At 37.3% G+C, this 23505-nt stretch overlaps 1 protein-coding gene and 2 pseudogenes across 1 annotated transcript; 1 reads left to right on the top strand and 2 right to left on the bottom strand.

Annotated features, from left to right (window-relative positions):
* The first annotated feature begins 1265 nt into the window (after positions 1–1265).
* Positions 1266–2314, top strand: LOC110203015 (lupus La protein homolog pseudogene; annotated as a pseudogene).
* Positions 2315–6273: 3959 nt separating this feature from the next.
* On the bottom strand, positions 6274–7247 carry LOC110203011 (olfactory receptor 6C1-like; annotated as a pseudogene).
* Positions 7248–12509: 5262 nt separating this feature from the next.
* LOC110203031 (olfactory receptor 6C1-like) lies at positions 12510–17920 on the bottom strand. Its single transcript, XM_020979462.1, has 2 exons — positions 17910–17920; positions 12510–13425 (listed from the first exon to the last, which is right to left on the bottom strand). Exons 1-2 carry the CDS (start codon positions 17918–17920, stop codon positions 12510–12512), a joined length of 927 nt encoding a protein of 308 aa, XP_020835121.1.
* Positions 17921–23505: the final 5585 nt, after the last annotated feature.

Raw genomic sequence — 23505 nt, 5'->3', positions numbered from 1 at the left:
CTATTTTTCCCAGCAGTTTTTTTTCAAAGACTGGGTCCTTATCCCAGAAGCTGGGGTCCTTGGGTATATCAAATAATAGATTACTATAGTCATTGACTACTGTATCTTGCATATTTAACCTGTTCCATTGATCTACGACTCTATTTCTTAGCCAGTACCAAGCAGTTTTGTTGATTGCTGATTTATAATGCAATATAAGATCTGGAATTGCTGGTCCACCTTCCCCTACATTTCTTTTCATTAGTTCCCTTGATATTCTGTACCTTTTGTTCTTCCAAATTAATCTTATCATTTTTTCTAACTCTATAAAATAATTTTTTGGTAGTTTGATTGGTATGGCACTGAATAAGTAAATTAGCTTAGGTAGGATTGTCATTTTTATTATATTAGCTAGGCCCACCCATGAGCAACTGATGTTTTTCCGATGATTTGGATCTGATTTTATTTGTGTGAAAAATGTATTGTAATTTTGTTCATAGAGTTCCTGGGTTTCTTTCAGGAGGTAGACTCCTAAATATTTTATAATGTCTACAGTAGGTTTAAATGGGATTTCTCTTTCCATCTCTTGCTGTTGGGTTTTGTTGGTAGTATATAGAAATGCTGATGATTTATGTGGGTTTATTTTATAGCCTGCAACTTTGCTAAAGTTGTTTATTATTTCAAGTAGTTTTTTTACTTGATTCTCTGGGATTCTCTAAGTATATCATCATTTCATCTGTAGAGAGTGATAGCTTTGTGTGTATATCCCAAATTGCATATTCAAACAATTTTTAAATTTCTTTTAGTGTTTTGAATCCCAAATACTATCCCTCCCTTTGCTACCTCTCCCTGAGATGGTAAGTAATTAGATATAGGTTATACATGTGCAATCGTGTAAACCATTTTTTATATTTTAAAATTTTTTATTACAAAGTGGTTGTAAGCAAACTGAAAGATATAATCAGCCAGTGACTCTAAAGATATATATGATTAAAATGTGCTATTAGGAAATTTTGTGATAAGGGAAGATGGATTAGTTATGTGGCAAAAGCAAAGGGTGTCATTTGATAGTTACTGTGCTCTAATCATAGCTTGGTGATTTCATGAGTAAACTGGGAAAAACTCCAGCATGTTGATTAAACCCATTACAAAAACCTTTGGGGAGAATATGGACAAAAATCACATAATAACTGCCACAGGGAGTTGAGAAGTGAGTTCGTGGGTCATGAGGATCACGGCTGGGGCATTGCAGACGCTGCCTGAGCCTCATGGAATAGGCTACCACAATGGCTGAGAATGGTGACAGTGAAAAAGTGACTGATCTGCAGTCCAGAATTTGCCCACAAATTGAGTACCTTCCATGAGACAAATTTTTAAAGGAACAGATCAAAATAGATGATGGCTGGGTACCTTTGGAGATAATGATTTAATTCAACAGATTGAGCAAACTAACAAAAGACTACAATGTGATAAGAAGTGCTCTAAAGAAATCAAAGGCAGAACTTATGGAAGTTAGTGAGGATAAAACTAAAATCAGAAGATCTCCAAACAAACCCCTCCCTGAAGTAACAGGTGAATATAAAATGAAGTAAAAAACAGATCCATCTGCCAAGTTTATAGAAACCCTCGGACAGAAATACAAAGATACAGAGCTGCTGATACACTTTAAGGAAGATTACTTTGCAAAAAAGAATGAAGAAAGGAAGAAAAATAAAGTAGAAGCTAAAGCAAAAGCTAAACAAGAGCAAGAAGAAAAACACAGGCAAGCAGAAGATGCTGAATTGAAATCCCTGGATGAAAAGATTGTATGCTTGCTGAAATTTTCTGGTGATTTAGATGATCAAACCTATAGAGAAGATTTTCCACAGTTTTCTCCAATCATGGAGAAATAAAGTGTATAGGCTTCATCAGAGGAACAAAAGAGGGAATATCCTATTTAAAGAAAAGGCAAAGGAAGCACTGGACAAAGCCAACGAAGCAAATAATGGAAACTTAAAATTAAGAAACGAAGATGTGACATGCGAAGTGTTAGAAAGAGAGACAGAGAAGGAAGCTTTGAAAAAAAAATTATTGAAGAACAACAAGAATCCCTAAATAAGTTGAAGTCAAAAGGTTGCAAATTTAAAGGAAAAGGAAGAGGAGGTAGTAAAGCGTTCAGGGTACACACAATAAAGGAAAAATACGATTCCAGGGCAAAAAACCAAAATGTGATGGTGATGAAGAACAGGAAAATGGTGATGCTGGATGATCCCTTAAACAGACATGAGAAGAACCTGAAAACAAAGAACCTGCACCAAGACAGATGAAAACAGAAAATGGAGCTGGAGATCAGTAGCTTGATACAAAAATTTTTATTTATTTTAAATAAGTTTTAAGCTGTTTAATATTAGGAGGTCTTTAAAAAGAAAACCAAATTAAATCCACTTCAATGTCCACCTATGCTAGAAGGAAAGACTATTTTTGTTTAATTTGTTTTTGTTGTCTAGGTATCCTTACTTAATCTGGATTTTTTTTATGTGTATTGTTTTGTTCATAATATATATTGACATTTCAGACATTGATGTGAACATCAAAAGAAAGGTTCTTTTGGTGAAGCCTGGCTCTGCAATGTTGGAAATACCAACAAATAAAATGTATACTATATAAGAGGCAAAAAAAAAATCACACAGTGTGGACAGGCTTGGATGGATTGTGCTCTTCATCACTGGCACAAATTCCCAAATGAATCAGATTACAAATTCACTTTAGCATTTGAGTAAGAAAAGCAATCTTCCACTAAGTAAGCCACTGTAAAGTCTTATCTATATATGGAGGTAACATTCACATCTTAAATGCTATTCTAGTCTAACATAAGTTCTGGCAAATTTTGTGTTCTATGATTCTAGGTCCTATCAAACTAGAAGAGCTTTGATTAAGACCTTCACAATGGAGAGGTTTATCATCAGTAATCTAGGTACAATGTGATGATTCAAGATTTTAAGCATGGAGCCAAGATAACTGAGTAAAAGCAGGGACTCACTTGAGTTTTCCCCCAAACCCTTCCAAATACTTGTTAAAAAGATGACTCTAAGCAAGTTCTGGAGCATCAGAATCCACAAGCAGACAGAGTAGATCAAGTTTCCAGCCCAGGATGTCCTGGATGGTCAAAGGGAGGGGTCTGTTGTGCTGGGCTGGGAGAGGAGTGCAGTGGGGCCATAGTGGGGAACCTGGGGCAGGCCTTGGGGGAGTAGATCAGGGAAGCTGTGGTGTTTTCTGGACTTCTCAACCCACAAGCACCAAAGAAAAGTTAGGTCAGTGGGAAAGGTCTGTCAGACCTGGGTGACAGATGAGTGCAATCTGGCCCTGGCCCTAGCACAGCCATAGGACAGTGGTCACAGCAGCAGTGGCTGCTTCCAAAGCTCATGGCCCACAGACTGTGAGGAGATTGAGGAGCTGATCAGATCTCTTTTCTGGCACTGAGGCAGATTTCTTTTGCTTAGCCCATCCTTGGATCTGGTTCCCAGTCATGAGTGGCAGTCCTGGGGCGAGGAGGGGGACTGGCATAGTAGAGCTTGCTGGCAACAATGGAGAGAGAACCCTCCTCTCATTTCCAAGGCAGAGGAGAGTGCTTGTGGTCATTAACGGACCAGGGAGCAGGCCAGGAGAGGAGCGGACACCACTCCTTAGAGCATACTTGAAGAACTGAAAATTTACAGGTACCTAGAGATATCTCTGAAAATAGCTGTGTAGAAAACCTGGGGCTTGGGACAATGTGCCCTCCACACTGGAAGCAGAGCCTACCTTAACAAAGAGTTTAAAAAGTCAAGTAACTGGCTGGGAAGTTGAGCAAAACAAAGGAACAAAGGGAAAAAAAACCTCAGAATCTTGCTTTGGTGACAAGGAAGATCAAAACATACAACCAGAGTACAGCAATGTCGGGGCTCCTGAATCCAAGGCCACCAAGAAAAGTATGAGTTGGTCTCAGGCCATGGAGGAACTCAAAGAGGATTTTTAAAATTGAGCAAAAGAGGTAAAGGAAGAATTGGGAGAAAAGATGAGAGTGCAGGAAATGATGAGGATGAGAGATGATGAGATGCAGGAAAATCATGAAAAACAATTTGGCAGCTTGCTAAAGGAGACACAAAAAAACTGCTGAAGAAAATAACGCCTTAAAAAATAGACTTGACTAAATGGCAAAGGGGGTCCAAGAAGCCAGTGAGGAGAGGAATGCCTTGGAAAGCAGAATTGGCTGGATGGAAAGGGAGGTCTAGGAGCTCACTGAGGAAAATAATTCCTTAAAAATTAAAATGGAGCAAATGGAAGATGATGACTCTATGAGAAATCAAGAAATTCTCAAACAAAACCAAAGGAATGAAAAAATGGAGGACAATGTGGGGTATCTCATTTGAAAGGCAACTAACCTGGAGGATAGGTCCAGGAGAGATAACTTAAAGATTGTTGGACTGCCTGAAAGCCATGATCAGGAGAGGAGCCTGAACATCATCTTTCAAGAAATTTTTAAGGAACGCTGCCCTGATATTCTCGAACCAGAGGGTAAGGTAGAGGTTGGGAGAATCCACTGATTGCCTCCTGAAGGAGATCCCAAGGAGAAAAATCCCTGGAATATTGTAGCTAAATTCCAGAGAGAGAATAGTGCAGGCAGTCAGAAAGAAACAATTCAAGTATTGTGGAAACACAGTCAGGATAACACAGGATTTAGCAGCTTCTGCATTGGGGGATTGGAGGACTTGGAATATGATGTTCTGGAGGTCAAGGGAATTAGGATTAAAACCAGGAGTTGCCTATCCAGCCAAACTGTATAATCAATGAGGGGAAATATTGATATTCAATGACATAGAGGAATTTAATGCATTCTTGAGAAGCCAGAGCTGGATAGAAAAATTGACTTTCAAATACAAGACTCAAGAGAAGCATGAAGGGGTGGAGAGGAAGGAGAAATCATAAGAAATTTATTAAAGTTGAGCTGCTTATATTCCTACATGGAAAGATGATATTTGTAGCTCATGAGTCCTTTGTTATTATTGGAGTAGTGGGAGGGAGTATATATGGACATAGGACACAGAGTCAGTTGAATATGAAGGGATGCTATCTAAAAAATATTTAAGGAGTAAGAGATAAATGTACTGGGAGAGGGAGAAGGGGAGAGGAGAATGGGGAAGGTTATCTCACATAAAAAAGGCAAGAAGGAACTTTTGCAGTGAAGGGGAAGAGGGGGGAGGTGAGAAGGAATGAGTGAACTTTGCTCTCATCTGGTTTAGCTTAAGGAGGGAATAACATACACACCCAAATGGGTGTGGAAATCTATTTTGCCCTACAGGAGAGTGGGGGAAGGGGAAAAAAGAGGAAGGGGTGATGGAGGGGAGGGGGTAATTGGAGGCATTTTTGAGGAGGGACAGGTCAAAGGAGTGAGTAGAATAAGTGGGGGCCAGGAGGTGATGGAGGGAAATATAGTTAGTCTTTCACAACCTATTATGGAAATGTTTTACATTGCTGCACATTATAGCCTATGTTGAACTGCTTGTCTTCTCAGTGAGGGTGGGTGGGGAGGGAGGAAGGGAGAGAATTTGGAACTTGAAATTTTAGAAATGAATGTTAGAAATTGTTTCTTCATGCAACTGGGAAATGAGATACACAGTCAAAGGGGTATAGAAATCTATCTTAACCTACAGGAAAATAGAAGGGGAAGGGGATAAGGGAAGGATGTGGGTAATGGAAGGGAGAACAGATTGGGTGAAGGGGCAATCAGAATGTAGGCCATCATGGGATGGGGGGAGGGGGAGAAAATTTGGAACTCAGAATCTTGTGGAAATGAATGTTGAAAACTAAAAATAAATAATAAACTTGTGGGGTAGAGACAAAAAAAAGTGATGATTCAATTTGGGCAGGTGCCACAACTATTCAAAGACAATTTCCTTAGGCATGGAGGTATTGTGATATGGATTAGTAGAGGGAATACCCACTTCTAAAAATCAATGGACCAGTAAGAATTTATAATGTACCTACTTTATGTTAGGCATTATCCTATATGCTGGGGATATAAAGACAGAAAATCAAACAGTCCATATCCTCAAGTAGCCTATATGTTGTGTTGAGAGAGACAACATATCAATGTACAAATGTATACAAATTAAATACAAGAGAATTTGGTGTGCTAATTTGATCTATAAATTAAAAAAAAATCTTTTGAAGTATTGACATATCAGAAACAAAAAAATACAGAGATAAGAAGGAGCTGATGGAACCTTGGAAAGACTGTCAGAAATCTGTACTTCTAATGGCACCTTTTTATTCAGTTCAACAACTTTTTCCTTTGTTTAAAGAAAATACCATCTTCTGTATCATGTCCATGAAGGCTTCTTTGACTTGAAACAATTAAATGAAGGGACTCAACATGGGACCACTGATGTATTAAGCACAGCAACTTCCTTGTTCAAAAAGACTCTGTCCTTTGCTAAGGGTTTGAAGTACATGAAGATGCAGCTGCCATAAGAAATAGAGATATCAATCATGTGAGCAAAGCAAGTGGAGAAAGCCTTTTTCCTCTGACTGATGGGAGGGATCTGCAGAATTGTTTGGAATACACACACACACAGACAGACACACAGACACACACACACACACACACACACACACAAGAGAATTATTATTACCAATGTAAACATGAGAGTCACCATAGCCCAGGAAATGTCTATCGTCTCTAAGAATTGTGTGTCTGTACAGGATAGGTGTAAGAAGCAATAATATCACAGGTTTAACAGTCAATTATATTATGAGCCCATTAGTCTAGCTGCTGTATCAGAATGATTGCTGGGAAGATGATTACAAATGAAACCATGAGCAGAACATAAGCAATGTGCAGACTCTGCTGCTCATGATGGTTTTATAATGTAGGGGTTTGCAGATGGCAACATAGTGGTCATAAGACATGACCACTATAGGTCAAATTCAGTTACTCCTAAGAGAATGAAGAAAAACATCTGAACCATACAGCCACTGTAAGAAATGGTCTTGCCCTCAGTAATAATGGTTCCCAAGAATCTGGTAACATTGGCAGTTGTAAATGAAATTTCTAAGGAGAAATTCCAGTAGAAGAAATACATTGGGATCTGGAGGTGAGAATCGAGCCAAGTGAGGATGATGATAGCCACATTTCCAGCAATGTTGAGCATGTAGGCCATTAAGAGAAATAAGAAAATGATCATTTGAAGGTCTGGATCATCTGACAATCCCAGGAGGATGAACTCTGTCAACTGTGTGTGATTTTTCATGTTTGTTTTCTCTCTTCTGTAGTAGATCTACAATAAAAATAAAAGGAAACAATTTAAAAAAGGAAAGGAACAAAAAGCGTATATATAGGCTATACTTAAATGCAGCAGGGAAGAAGTATTAAAATTAATTCTTTGAATCATTCAAACATTTATCAACTCCCTCTTATGTTAGTATAGTAGGTATGAAGGGGGTTCAAAGATAAATAAGACATTCTTGATGTTTTAAGGAGCTTAACATAATTGGGAAGAAATTTATCCAAATAAAATGCAAGGTAGTATGGCTAAGTACCATATGCCTCCAAATGAAATTAGGACTTCCTTTTTCTCCTTAGCCTGTCATTTAAAGTCATCTGTAATTGTCCACCAATCTATATTTTTAGGCTTATCTTATAATTCCATCTTTTATACATGGTACCCTTCAGTCATCCTAGAACAACTTAGCATATACTTCAGTATGTGCTTCAAACTTTGCACTTTGCTCACAGTCTGTCTTCCTTATGTATGAAATATCCTTGTCTCTTCCTCCTTCATTCCAATCCATTCCATGATGTCCAGTTTTAGTCTTCTTCAGCTTCTCCACCTATAAAAGGGGGATAACAATACTCCTTTAATCTTCGTAATAAACTTCTCTGCCTCCAACCTAAATGCAGTTTGTGCATCTTTGATGCCCTTATCATGTATCAGATTAAAGTTTATAGTTTTGTATGTTCCATATACTTCTACTAGGCTGTACCCATGAAATTAAAGACACACTCTCCTGTTATCTAGACTTTTAATTTTCTGTTATCATCACCTATCCTATATTTCTAGGAATAGTGATAAACAGGAGTTAAAAAAGTCCAAAAGGAAGATCTGGATTATCTCTAGGAAGCCAAAGGAAGCTATATATGTAGCAAAGTTGAGTCTGTTTGTTGGAGCCTTGGCAAAATGTCCTGAAGCCTGTATTAGGAATAGCCTTCTTGATTTCCAAACACTATTACCACTTTCCCTTAAGTTATTTACTTTTTTTTAAAATGGAAAACAATTATACTACAAGAATCTTTTCTTACAATAACATGCCAAAGTTCGTGATAATCTGAATTTCTATAAAGGAAGTTTGCTTTTCTAATAATTTGTATTAACTATCACAATTGAATTTCTATGTGAGGGACATGAAGAAAAGAAAGAAGGACAAACTCTTAATAGTTTCTGTTGAAATTTTATATAAAAGGAATCAAAATATTTGCCAGTGTGGGATATTAGATAATAGAACTTAAAGTTGGAAAGGGCCTTATGGATCATCTGATTCACTCCTCATTTGTAAAATGAGGAAAGTGAGCAGAGAGGTGAAGGGATTACTCAGTCACAAGAATAATGAAGAGCAAATATGGATGGAAATAGCTGTTTTGTATCTAAATCTAGGGCTGTTTCTACTATAACACAAATATTCTGTAGCCTGTACTTGTAGTATCAGTTTCTCTCTCTGTCTCTCTGTCTCTCTGTCTCTGTCTCTCTCTCTTCTCCTCTTCTCTCTCTCCTCTCTCTCTCTCTCTCTCTCTCTTTCTTCCCCCCCCTCCTCCCCCCAGCAACACTGGGGCAAGTGATCAGGAACACCTTGATTCAAATTACATCATAGACACATACTAGTTGTGTAATCCTAGGCAAGACCCTTAACCTCAGTTTCCTCTACTGTAAAATGGTGACAATAACAGAGCCTATCTTGCAGGGCTATTGTGAGTCTCAAATGAATAAACCCTTATAAAAAGTGCTACCACTGTGCCTGCCACATAGCAAATATTATATCAAAGCTTATTCCTTTCCTTTCTTTGTCTTGGTGTATCTTTACTAAGCCTACTTGACCTAAGCTGCAATATTAAACTCTCTTTAGCCCTGAAAATTATTTAGGGGCTTCAAGTCTTATTAAATAGTATCTTGTACTGATCAGACATATTGGTATTTTGTTAATTATAAATTACTACACATATACATACACACATACATACATACATACATACATGTATTCCTGAAATAAGATAATTTTCCAGTTCCTAAATCATCTTAAGTCCCATGGCCTACTCTTCTCTTCCAGTTTGGTCACAAACAGGGATAGTCATATCCCAAATATTACCAGCAGCTTAGTTTCATGACTTCTACTAGGTCTATTCTACAGCGGGCAAGTAGGAATTAAGGGCAAAGGCACACATTTAAGATTATCATGAGATTAATGCTTTTCTATTCAACTTATCGATATGGTAAGGTAGAATTAAAAAGGAGGAAGCATACGGAATGATAGGTCAAGAGAATGGTAGGGTCTAGTGAAAGTTTTTAAGGATAGAAGAGACCCATTATACTTGAAGATAGCAGAGAAAGAATCAGCTGATAGAGATAAAAGATTCTGGGGGGGGGAGATTGCAGATAAAACCTTGAGGAAAAGGTGAGAGAGGGCAAGATAAAGCACACATGTAAATGGGTTGGCCTTGGCAAGGAGACGTCCTAGTCTTCCTCAAACACAGTGATGAATGGAAGAAAGAATGGAAGATACTTGCAAGAGGTTTTGAGGTGAAGATAAAAAAGGAATGAGTTCACACTGAGTGGCCACAACTTTTACCAGGAAAAGAAGTAAGACCTGAGAGGTGGAGGAGGAGGAGATGCAGGTGACTTGAGCAAGAACAGAAGAGAAGGAAATATAAGTTTTGCAATAATTTCAATGAGGAGTGAGAAAGGGAATCATTTAAGGAGGAATAAAAGTATTTATTGACTTGCTGGAGTGAATACCAAGTTGAAGTTGAATAAAATGATTTTGTAATCTGTCCAGTTAATACACTTGTGAGATTTCCTCCCAATTTCATTCAGCAGTTCATGAGGAACAAAAGAGGCGTATGATGGGAGTAATCTTGGGCTAAGGTTTGGCAAGAAAAGGAAAAAGGGATGGAGGATTAAAGAGCAGAGAACAGTGTAGAGTTGAAAAGGCTAACTCGAGTTAAGACTTTAGGGGGAGTAAAGTAAAATCAGAATGGGAATAAGGGCCTGAGAATTCTAAGTGGTAGTAGGATTAAGGCCATGATGATGATGATGAATATGTTTAGAAGAGATGAAGCAGAAGAAGCAGTGGGATAGGTGATTATGGAGAGGAGATTATGGTCAGGTAGGGGAATGTCAGGTTTCTAATTAGGGAAATAGTGCACTGATGGCAAAATCTAGTGTGTGATCATCCTTAAGTATGTCTTAGGGGAAGTGAAGGAGTGGGTCATGGGGCTTAATGAGATTCAGACAGTGGCAGTTTAGGGAGCTTCAGGGAAAATCTACATGGATATAAAAGTCCTCAAGTAAAAGAGCTAGGCCAAAAGAAGAAGATGGCTAGCCAAGGGTTAAAATCCTTCATAAATGAGGAAGAATGATCCCAGGGCTGGTATACTACAGTTACCATAATTTTGATTGGTTGGGAAAATTTAATTGAGTGTACTTTAAAAGAAAGGTGAACTGAAGGAAGCAATGAAGTGCAAAGAGTTTTCTGTCATGCCCTTTAGGACCAAAATGAAAGAATAAATGTAATCCCATCCTGGAGATGAAAATCAAGGATTCAGTGTAGTTGGAGTGGCACTGGATCTACAGGAAGGCTAATAGATGGAATATGTAAGAGAGTAAAAGATATTGAGTAAACAAGAGTATGTTCAATGTGGAATTGGAGTTGCAGAGGACATAGAGGAAAGGGTTGGTCAGAATTGGATTGAGACATGAATGGGATCACATTTAGGGGAATAGGAATGAAAGAATATGAAGAAAAACTGCACACATTTTTCTCCAAATGTCCACACTTGCTTTAAATGTCCACATAATTACTACCATAGAACAGAACAAAAGCCATAGGGGCAATACTTGGTGGAAAATGGGGAAGGAAGCTCATAGTCTCCAATGGCTGTTGCAGAGAGAGCTGGGTAGGGTCTGATTCTTCTATCACCTAAGATAATAGTGAATGGGATAGGAGGAAAGGTATTAGGTGATGCTGTGTAGAATATTGGTATATGGAAGTCACACAACAGAGAAAAAATGACGCATCATAAATGTGAACAAGTTTCAAGATATAACCAAGAGGGGACTTTAAAGATATATGAGTAATGGGGTAGCTAGGTGGTACAGTGGATACAGCTCCAACCTTGGAGTCAGGAGAACTTGAGTTCAAATCTGGTCTCGGACACTTGACACTTACTAGCTGTGTGACCCTGGGCAAGTCTCTTAACCCAGTTTGCCTCACCAAAAAAAAGAAAAAAATAAATAAATAGAAGATATGTGAATAAAGGATGCCCTTAAGAAATTTTGTGATAGGAAGATAAGATGGACTAGTTCTGTGGCAAAAGTAAGGGATATCAGGTGGGTGGTCAATGTGCTCTAATCATTCCTTGGTGATTTCATGAGAAAGCAAGGAAGAAGTCAAGCATGTTGGGTGAAACTCCTATGAAAATCTTTTGAAAGAATATGGACAGGAATCCCACAGTATGGGCAGGCATGATGGATTGCAATCTGCATCATTGGCCTAAACTCCCCAAATGATAAGATTACAAATTCACTTGAGCATTTGAATAAGAACAGCAACCTTCCACTAAGCAACCAAATATAAAGCCTTATGTATATATGGAGGGGACATTGACATGTTAAATGCTATGGTTTTGTAACATAAGTTCTAGTAAATCTTATGTTCTATAATTCTAGGTCCTATCAAACCAGAAAGGCTTTGATTAAGGCCTACATAATAGAGAGATTTATCAACAGTAAGTCAGGTATAAAGTGATGATTCATTTTTGGGAGAGGACACAGCAACTCAACGATCAATTCTTTAGGCACATACATATTGTGATATAGATTACTGCAGGAATACCTACTTCTAAATGTAAATCCACCAAAAGGAATTTATAATATACCTATATTTTTTAAAATAATTTATAATCTAACCACCCTATGTGAGGCACTGTGCTATGTGTGGGGGATAGGAAGACAGAAAATGAAATAGTTCCTATCCTAAAGGAGCTTATATTTTGTTGAGCTAAAAAACATATACATATATAAGTGTATACAGATTAAATGGAAGAGAATTTGGTGGATAAATTTTATCTGTAAATTTAAAAAAATGTTTTGAAGCATTTATATATCTGAAATGAAGAGATACAGACCTAAGAGGGAGCTGACAACACCTTGAGCAGATTGTAAGAAATCCGTACTTCTCATGGCATTATTTTATTCAGGCTGACAAATCTTTTCCTTTGTTTGAAGAAAATACAATCTTTCGTATCATGTCCATGAAATTTTGTTCACTTGCTGATTTCTTAGGCTATAAATGAAAGGATTCAACATGGGGGCTACTGATGTATTAAGCACAGCAACTCCCTTGCTGAAAGAGACTCTGTCCTTTGCTGAGGGTTTGATGCACATGAAGATGCAGCTGCCATAAGAAATGGAGATGACAATCATGTGAGAAGAACCAGTGGAAAAGGCCTTTTTCCTTTGACTCACAGATGGGATCAGCAGAATGGTCTGGATGATATATATGTAGGAGAGAATTATTAATACCAGTGTGAACATAAGAGTCACTACAGCCCAGGAAAAGCCCATTTTCTCTAAGAATTGTGTATCTGTGCAGGATAGCTGTAAGAGGGGAGAATAGTCACAAGTGAAATGGTCAATGATGTTATCAGCACAATAGTCAAGCTGCTGCATAAGAATAATTGCTGGGAAGATGATCATAAATGAAACCCACCATGAGCAGAACACAAGCAAAGTGCAGACTCTGTTGCTCATGATGGTTGTGTAATGCAGGGGTTTGCAGGTGGCAACATAGCAGTCATAGGACATGGCTGCTAGGAGGTAAAATTCAGTTACTCCTAAGAGAATGAAGAAAAACAACTGAGCCATACAACCATTATAGGAAATGGTCTTGTCCCCAGTAATAATGGTGCCCAAGAATCTGGGGACACTGGCAGTTGTAAAGGAAATTTCCAAGTAGGAGAAATTCCGGAGGAAGAAATACATTGGGGTCTGGAGGTGAGAATCCAGCAGGGTGAGGATGATGATAGTCACATTCCCAGCAATGCTGAGTATGTAGGCCAGTAAGAGAAAGAAGAAAATGACCATTTGAAGGTCTGGGTCATCTGACAATCCCAAGATGAACTCTGTCACCTGTATGTGATTTTTCATGTTTGTTTTCTCTCTTCTTTAGTGGATCTGCAGTAAAAATAAAAGGGAACAGAACTAGAAAAAGAAAGGATCAGAGAAATATATGGGCTATACTTGAAATGTAGCAGGGTTGAAGTATTAGAATTAATTCATTTAGTTATTCAAATCTTTTCAAGTCCCTGTTTTGTTAATTTAGTGGGTATAATGGGGTTACAAAGATAGGTAAGACTTGTTTGATGCTTTTAAGGAGCTTAGCATAGTTGGGAAGATATATACCCAAATAAAATACAAGGTAGATTGCAGTTAAGCACCATATGCTTCCAAGTGAAATAAGAACTTCCTTTTTCTCCTTAACCTATCATCTAAGGTCATCTGTAATCGGCCAGCAATCTACTTTTTAAGGCTTGTTTTATAATACCATCTTTTATACATGGTACCCTCCAGCCAGTCTAGAACAAGTTAACATATACTTCAGTGTATGTCTCAAACTTTGCACTTTGCTCACAATCCTCCTTCCTTAAGTATGAAATATCCTATTCCCCTCTATATTTCCCATCCCAACCCATTCTACAGTGTCCAATTTAAGTCTTCCTCAGTTTAGCTATTTGTAATATGTTACTCTTCTAGTGAATAATAAACTTCTCTGCTTCCAACTGAATGGTAGTTTGTGAATCTTTTATGCTCTTATCATGTGTCATACTCAGTTTTACAGTTGTGTATGTACCGTATGCATCTACTAGACTGTAACCATGAAAGTAAGGACACCCTCTCCTGTCATTCACACTTTTAATCTGCTGTTATCACCTATCCTATGTTTCCAGGAATGATGAAAGAAGAGAGCTAAGAAAACCAAAAGGTAGGATCTGGCTAAGCTTTAGGAAGCCTAGTGAAGCTATGTATAAAGCAAAGTTGAGACGATTTGTTGAAATCTTGCAGAATGTCCTGAAACTTTTATTAGGAATAGGCTTCTTGATGTCCAAGTACTCTCATCACTTTACCCATGTTACTTGCTTTTAAAAAATGTACAACAATTGGAGTACAGGAATCTTTATCTATAATGACATGTACTCCAGTAAAGTTCACTGTAATCTAAATTTCTATAAAGGGAGTTTATTTTTTTAAAAATAATTTATATTAAAAATCACAAATTTATTTCTGTGTGAGGGATGATAGGTGATAAGGAAGGCAAAATTCCTGATAGTTTCTGTTGAAATTCTATATGAAAGGAACTAAAATGTTTGCCAGTGTGGGATGTTAGATAATAGAACTTAAAGTTGGAAAGGTACTTACAGAGTATTTGATTTGCTCCTCATTTTACAGATGAGGAAACTGAGCAGAAAGTTGAAGGGATTTGCTCAAAGTCATCAGGATAATAAGGAACAGATCTGGGTGCAGACACTTGTTTTATATCCAAATCTAGAACTTCTTCTACTATAACACATTCCTTTTGTAGCTTGTACTTCTGGTATCAATCCGTTTGTCTATTGATTTATCATCAATTTGTCTGCACTCTCTCTCTCTCTCTCTCTCTCTCTCTCTCTCTCTCTCTCTCTCTCTCTCTCTCTCTCTCTGAATTTAGTGAAAGGATTGTAGGATTTAGAACTGAAGTAGAATTTTTAGATAATCTTGGCCATTTTCCTCACTCAAATATAAGAAACAGGTCTAGAGAGGTGAAGTCACTTTTCCTGCATCATATAGCTTCTAAGTGGCAGAGACAGAACTTAAGGCCTGGCTCTCTTATTCTCAATCCACATTATCTCACTTTCCAAGGAAAGAATAGGAATGATCTAGTCATGTTTAGCAAGCTTTTATTCAAGGTTTTTTAATTCTTCATTATTGGAAGCAATAGGTTATAGTGGAAAGAATGCTGTATTCAGGGTCAAGAGACTTTCATCCAAATCTTGGCTTTGTCACTGAATACCTATTTGACCTTAGGAAAGTCATGTAACCTCTCTGGTTCTTCAGTTTTCTCATCTAAACAATGAAGAGGATTCAATATGATTACCTCTGAAGGTTTTCCAACTCCAAGTCTATGATCCTATGGATTGAAGGACAAAGAGTCACTAAACACTTCTAAAGACTTCCAACATATGAGAGAATTAATAAATAAGCAGTTGAGAATGAAAATGACAAATTGAAGATCATATTCTGTTATTTTCACGAATATAATTGCTATTGTGAGGACATATCAATATGTTTAAGAAGGAACACACACACATATACACATACAGTTTTGCTATCAACATAAAGATGATAAAAAGGATATTAAAAGAACACAGATACTTACTACTTGAGCAATCCTATATAGGTTACTACTGAAAATTTATCCAAAATATCCTACATATTTTACATAAATCCTGGGAAGTAATGAGTTTATGCTGACCATATGGGCAGGCATGCCTCTCACACAACTACATGCTTCCTCAGACACACTCTGAGACTCCCACTCATTGTCAGCCAGTGGGGCATGTGTAGAACCATTTTCTACCTAGCCATTCAAATATGACCTTGTCTTTTAGATTCAGAGATATTCTACTTTATTTCAGCTCTGGGAAATACCTCACTCAACTCTAGAGAGAATATAAGGTTCTTCAGAACTCTCAATGCTGATTATACCTTTCTAGAAATACAGAAGATGTCTTATCTAGTATGACTGATACCTGCTCAGGAGAATTAATTCATTGAACAAGGCAAAGGTGTAATGTAGAGGCAGGTTAAGAAGGCACTAAGGAATATAAAACCTAATCCACCTTAGCACAAGTTTGAAATAGAAGCTTAGGGGACAGTGCCTAAGAGACAAAAAGAAAATCTTTGCCAAGCTAAATACCTATGGACAGATAAAGCAGATGGCCAAATGGGAATCTATTGTTATTTCCAAAACTATCCAGTTGCTTAATTATCCAATTTTATGAGATAATACAGAATTCTCTGGAGCCACTTAGAGGCAAAGTCCTGTTGGTCCTTACCAGGAATGATGTAAATTCACAATTATACCATCCCCTGCTTCCCATAATGCTCATTCCACACAAAAACTATTCTCTGGTACCAAACAGAAAAGACTTTGATTGCAATTCCTAAGGGAAATTTCAAAAATCTTTCCCCATAACCTATATATTTGCTCTCATCATTCTTTCTCTTTTTTATTTTTGTGAGTATTGTCAAAAATTCCCATAGCTTTCACTAGGATATCAAAGTTCAAAATTTATCTCCTCTGCAGTTTGGAATTACCCCAGAGGAATATTTAATTAGAGACAAATAAGATGGAATTGATGTAATAATGATAGCAATATTGTTAGCCCTTCATTTTTTTGAAGAGGTCCAATGAGATCACAGAGCTGATATTTTGACTTTTATGTGAATTGTATTTAAATGATATAAAGTTGCACAAAATTGTCATCCTCACTCTTTCTTCCTGAGTTATCAAAGTCCAATGGCAAAACAAAAATTAAGGACTCAGGATAGCTTGGGATGCAGTGAATGAACTTCAGCATCTTCTATGTCTGTCTAACCAAGCTCTCAGCACCCCACAACACCTGTTTCACACACCTTCATGGGCACTGGAATATTATTCTCATCTGCCCATTTCACCAGGGTTTCACACATGCTTGGGATAGACATCCCTCTAACTCATTGATGGGTTTGAGACCTGTCAGTTACACTCAATGTGACTTAGCCCATCTGCTGAGATTATTTTAACATGGTATGGCCACAGTGTATGCTACAGCTTTTGGAGCCACAGATGAGATTTAGGTAACTGATGGACACCAAGGCTGGACGAGAAGCCCTGAAAAAAGCCTGATAAGCCCTCACACCAGATGTGCTACTCCTACCTGAACACCCCATAAAATACTTGATAACAACAATAGAAACAGCAAGATGCAGTGGAGAGTGGGACAGGATTGACGTTAAGAAAACTACAGACTCAAACTCACTCTCTGACATAGGTTAGTGGTGTGCTTGATCCAGACTGAATCTTTCTCTCTGCCTCAGGCAGTTTTCTAGGACTCAACTACAAAGCCAAAAATAGATTATGATCTTTGTTGGTAAAGTGAGTTTCCAGTGTTGAGGATTGTTTCTATTCACATAAAGATAATAATGCTTTGCATTTGAATTAAATGATAACTTTTAAAACCCTAATTATTGAAAGAATTCACTGATCATCTCCTGAGAAAGATCCCAAAATGAAAACACCAAGGAGTATCATAGCCAAATTCCAGAATCATCAGGTCAAGGGGAAAATACTGCAAGCAGCCAGAAAGAAACAGTTGAAATATCATGGAACCAAAGTGAGGATTATGCAAGAACAAGAAGCTTCTACATTAAAGGATTAGAGGGCTTGGAATATGATATTTCAGAAGGCAAAGGAGCTTTGATGAAAAACCAAAAATTAATTATTCAGCAAAAGTGAACATAATCTTTCAGAGAAGGAGATCAACATTCAGTGAAATATAAGACTTCCAAATTTTCCTGATGAAAAGACCACTGCTCAACAAAAAAATTTGATCTTCAAATAAAGACTTGAGAGGCATAAAAAGGTAAATTGCAAAAGAAAGAAAAACATGTTATTCAATAAGGCCAAACTGTTTATTTCTCTACATGGGAAGATAATTATTTTAACTCTTGAGAAATGCATTATCATTATGACATTTAGGAGGGATATACATAGACAGAGGGTGTGAGTATAAGTTGACCTTGATGTGATAATACAAAATTAATTAATTAATGGGTGAAAAAAAAAGATTGTTCTGGGAGAAGAGGAAAGGACGAGACAGAAAAGGACAAATTACATCACATGAAATGGTGCAAATACCTTTTACATTAGAGGTAAACAAGGGAGGGAAAAGACTATTGTTTGAATCTTACTCTTATCAGATTTCGCTCAAAGAGGGAATGACATACACATTTTCTTTGGTATAGAAATCTATCTTACCATATAGGAAGTAGGAAGACAAAGGGGAAAGAAAGGTGCGGGGGTAGATAGATGGGAGGGCAGAAGGAAAGCAAGAAATAGTAGGCAAAAGAGGAGAGAAAAAGGAAGGCAGATTGAGGGAGGTGGCGGTCAAAAGCAAAACACTAGTTAGGAGTGGAAGGGAGAGAGGAGAGAGAAAAGCATAAAGTCAGGAATAAGATAGAGAGAAAGTCACAGTCAGAAATCATAACTGTGAATGTGAATGGGATGAACTGTCCCCTAAAAAGAAGTGGATAGCAGAGTGGATTAAAAACCAAAATTCTGCAATATGTTGTTTATAAGAAACACATCTGAAGCAGAGGGATACACACAGAGTGAAGGTAAAAGGGAGGAGCAGTTGAATGCTCAGTTATGCATCAGTTGAAATAAAAAAAAAGCAGAGGTAGCAATCCTGATCTCAGACAAAACAAAAGCAAAAATAGATCTAATTAAAGAGATAAGGAAGGAAACCACATCTTGCTGAAAGGTCCCATAGACAGTGAAATAATATCAATACTAAAGATATATGCACCAAGTGGTACAGCATCCAAATTCTTTAAAGGAGAAGTTAAGTGTGTTACAGAAAAAGTAGACAGCAAAACTATACTAGTGGGGGACCTCAAACTCACCCTCTCAGAACTAGGTAAATCTAACCACAAAATAAAAATAAAGAAGTTAAGGAGATGAATAGAATCTTAGAAAAGGTAGATATGGTAGACATCTGGAGAAAACTGAATGGGGATAGAAAGGAATATACCTTTTTCTGAGCAGTACATGGCACCTACACAAAAATTAACCATGTACTAAGGCATAATCACAGTCTGATGCAGAAAGGCAGAAATATAAAATGAATCCTTTTCAGATCATGATGCAACAAAAATTGCATGTAATAAAGGGTTAGACAAAATAGACTAAAACTTGATTGGAAATTAAATAATCTGATATGAAAGAATGAGTAGGTCAAACAAGAAATCATAGAAACCATTAATAACTTCACCCAAAAGAATGACAATAATAAGGCAACATAACTAATGGGATGCAGCTAAAACAATTCTTCAGGGAAATTTTATATCTCTCAGTGCTTACATGAATAAAATAAAGGGGAGATCAATGAATGGGGCATGCAACTAAAAAGGCTAGAAAAAGAACAAATTAAAAACTTCCAATTAAATGCCAAATTAGAAATTCTGAAAATCAAAGGAGAGGTTAATATAATTGAAATTAAGAAAACTATTGAACTAATAAAGCTAAGAGCTTGTTTTATGAAAAACCAATAAAAACTTTGGTTAATCTGATTAAAAAGAAAGAAGGAAGAAAAGCAAATTACCAGTATGTAAAAGGAACATGGTGAATTTACCAGTAATGAAGAGGGAATTAAACAATAATTAAGAGCTATTTTGCCCAATTATATGCCAATAAATTGATCAATCTTAGTGCAATGGATGAATATTTACAACAATATAAATTGCCCAGATAAATAAAAGAGGAAATAAAATACTTAAATAACTCCATTAAAGAAAAAGTAATTGAACAAGCCATCAATGAATTCCCTAAGAAAAAATCTCCAGGGCCAGATGGATTTACAAGTGAATTCTACCAAACATTTGAAGAACAAATAACTGAAATGCTGTATAAACCATTCGGAAAAATAGGCAAAGAAGGAGTCCTACAAATTCTTCTTATGACACAAATACGGTGTTGATACTTAAACTGGGAAGAACAAAACACAGAAAGAAAATTATAGACCAATCTCCCTAATGAATGTAGAAGCAAAATTTTTAAATAAATATCAGCAAAAAGATTACAGCAACTTATCATGCAAATGATACACTATTACCAGGTGGGATCTGTAGAGGAATGCAGGGCTGGTTCATTATTAGGAAAACTACCAGCAGAATTGACCCTATAAGTAACAAAACTAACAGAAATCATTTGATTATATGAATAGATGCAGAAAAACACTTTTGACAAAATACAACACCCGTTTCTATTAAAACCACTAGACAGCATAGTAATAACTGGAGTCTTCCTTAAAATGATAAGTAAAATCTCTCCAAAACCATCAGCAAGCAATATATGTAATAGGGATGAGCTAGAATCATTTCCAGTGAGATCACAGGTGAAATAAAGAGTCCACTATCACCACAATTGTTCAATATTTTACTACAAATGTTAGGTGTAGCAATTAGAGAACAAAAAGAAATTGAAGGAATTAGAATGGGCAATAAAAAAAAAGCTATCAATCTTTGCAGATGGTACAATGATATACTTAGAGAATTCCAGAGAATCAACTAAAAAAACTACTTGAAATAATTAACAATTTTAGGAAAGTTGCAGGATACAAAACAAACCCACATAAACCATTGATATTTCTGTATATTACTAACAAAGCCCAACAGCAAGAGAGAAATTCCATTTAAAGTAACTATAAATAATACAAAATATTTGGAAGTCTACCTGCCAATAAAAGCCTGGAACTATATGAGCAAAATTACAGAACATTTTTCACACGAATATAGTCAGATATAAATAATTGGAAAAACATTGGTTGCTCAAGGGTAGGTCATGCTAACATAATAAAAATGACAATTCTACCTAAATTAATTTACTCATTCAATGCCATACCAATCAAACTAACAAAAATTATTTTATCAAATTGTACAAAATTACAAAATTCATCTGGAAGAACAAAAGGTCCAGATTATCGTGGGAATTAATCAAAAGAAATGCAAGAGAAAGTGGCCCACTGTATTGTAAAGCAGCAATCATCAAAACTACTTGGTATTGGCTAAGAAAAAGAGTTTTGGCTTCCGGGAGCCAAAAAGGTGGAGTAAACAGGTACTTGCTCTCACCCTGTCCTATCAACCTCTGAAAAGCCAGAAAATATCAGCCCAGAAAAAATAAAAAACCCAGAACAACTGAACGTGAAGAAAGACATGGAACAGCAGTGCAACAGCCCAGCAAACAGTTTATCCCAGTGCCTCAGCAAAAATAAGGGAAGCAGCACTACAAAGGGCCCCAGGCATAAAAGCACAGCATTCATCTGAAAGGAGCTGAAGAAAGCAACCTAGAGTCTTCCTAAAGTCCCAGCCTTGCTGATTCCAACCCAATACCAGGTAAGCTGTCAGAACCCTACAGCCCCCAACTGTCAACCAGGAAGAGATCCTGAAACCCAGGTGGTACAGCAGGCAAACACCAACACCTGGACCTCCCAGTGCCTCAGTGAAGGCAGGGGAAATGGTGGAAACCAGCACAGAAAATCACCAGGTTCCTCTGCACTCTACCACAAAGATATCTCCTAGTACATTAGCAAAAGCAAGGGAGGCAGCATTGCAAGGGGCCCCAGGCAGATAAACACCCTGCAGCACCCATCTAAAAGGAGCTGAAGAAAGCTAAAGGAAAGGAAAAACAGGCAACCTAGAATTGCCTGAAAGTTCCAGCCTTGCTGATTGCAGCCCAACATGAGGTAAGCTGCCAAAACCCTACAGCCTCCAATTGCCAACAGAAGAGGCCCCAGCACACAAAGCCAGCAACCAAGACCTGGGCTCCCAACACAAGAAGCTTGGGTCAGTGCCCTCTGTCCCTGAGCAGGACAGCTCAATCTCTTTAAAGGTCAGGGAATAAAGAAACCATGAGTAAAAAGAAACATACCATACATTCATATTATGAGAAGAGAAGATCAAGACAGAAATTCTGAAGAAGACAACATTGTCAACAAACCCACATCTGCAACCTCAAAAGGGGAATATGAACTGGTCTGAAGCCTAAAAAGCCTTCTTAGAAGAGCTCAAGAAGGATTTTAAATGTCTAATGAGAGAAGTAGAAGAGTCCTTAAAAAATACAATTGGCCAATTGGGAAAAAAAAGTACACTGAAGAAAACAAGGCCCTAAAAAACACAATTGGCAAACTGGAAAAAAGTGCACTGAAGAAAACAAATCCCTTAAAAATACAATTGGCCAATTGAAGAAGGAAGTACAAAAACTAACAGAAGAAAACAATTTGTTAAAAAGTAGAATTGGACAAATAGAAACTAATGACTCTATGAGAGAGCAAGAATCAGTCAAACAGAAAGAAAAAAATGAAAACATAGATGAAAACATTAAATACCTTATAGGTAAAACAACCAACCTGGAAAATAGAGCCAGGAGAGACAATTTAAAAATCATTGGACTACCTGAAAATCATGATCAGTATCTTCCAGGAAATCATAAAGGAAAACTGCCTGGAAGCCCTAGAACCAGAAGGTAAAATAATCATAGAAAGAATACAATGCTCACCACCTGAAAGAGATCCCAAATTGACAATGCCAAGGAATATAATAGCAAAATTTCAAAATTACCAGATGAAACAGAAGGTGCTGCAAGCAGCCAGAAAGAAACAATTTAAATATCATGGAACCACAGTCAGGATTACTCAGGACCTTGCAGCTTCTATATTAAAAGACCATAGGGCGTGGAACATAATATTCAATAAGGCAAAGGAGCTGGGATTGCAGCCAAGGATCAACTACCCTGCAAAAATGAGCATGATTTTTCAAGGGAGGAGATGGATATTCAACGAAATAGGAGACTTCCAAACCTTCCTCATAAAAAGACCAGAGCTCAACAAAAAATTTAATCTTCAAGTACAAGATTCAAGAAAGATATAAAAAGGTCAATGGGATAGAAAGATACAAACTGTTGTTAATAAGGGCAGACTGTTTACGTCCCTATAGGGGAAGATGACACTTGCAACTCTTGAGAACTGTGTTGTTATTACACCATGTTAAAGGAATATACATAAAGAGGGTGGATATTAGTTGACTTTGATGTAATGATAAAAAAAAATCTAATCAAGTGGGTTAAATGGATCCAAGTAAGTGGATTAGTCTGATCTTAGAAAATGTACTGAGAAAGGAGGTAGAGAAGGGTAAATTATATTACAGGAAAAGACAGAAAATCCTTTTGCAGCAGAGGGAAAGAAGGAGGGGTGGTGAGCATTGTTTGAACCTTACTCTCATCAGATTTGGCTCATGAAGGGGATAACATAGTGAGTTGGGTATTGAAATCTAACTTGCCTTATGGGCAGTGGGAGGGAAGGGGGGAAGGAAAAGGGAGAGGGGATAGAAGGGAGGGAAGAAGCAGTAAGGGCAAAGGGGAAGAAAAGGGAAAGGAATAATAGAAGGG

This window comes from Phascolarctos cinereus, unplaced genomic scaffold (genome assembly GCF_003287225.1).
Source record: "Phascolarctos cinereus isolate Bilbo 61053 unplaced genomic scaffold, phaCin_HiC Scaffold_1;HRSCAF=81, whole genome shotgun sequence".
NCBI classification, from domain to species: Eukaryota; Metazoa; Chordata; class Mammalia; order Diprotodontia; family Phascolarctidae; genus Phascolarctos; species Phascolarctos cinereus.
This window is presented reverse-complemented; position numbering and strand designations above follow the sequence as displayed.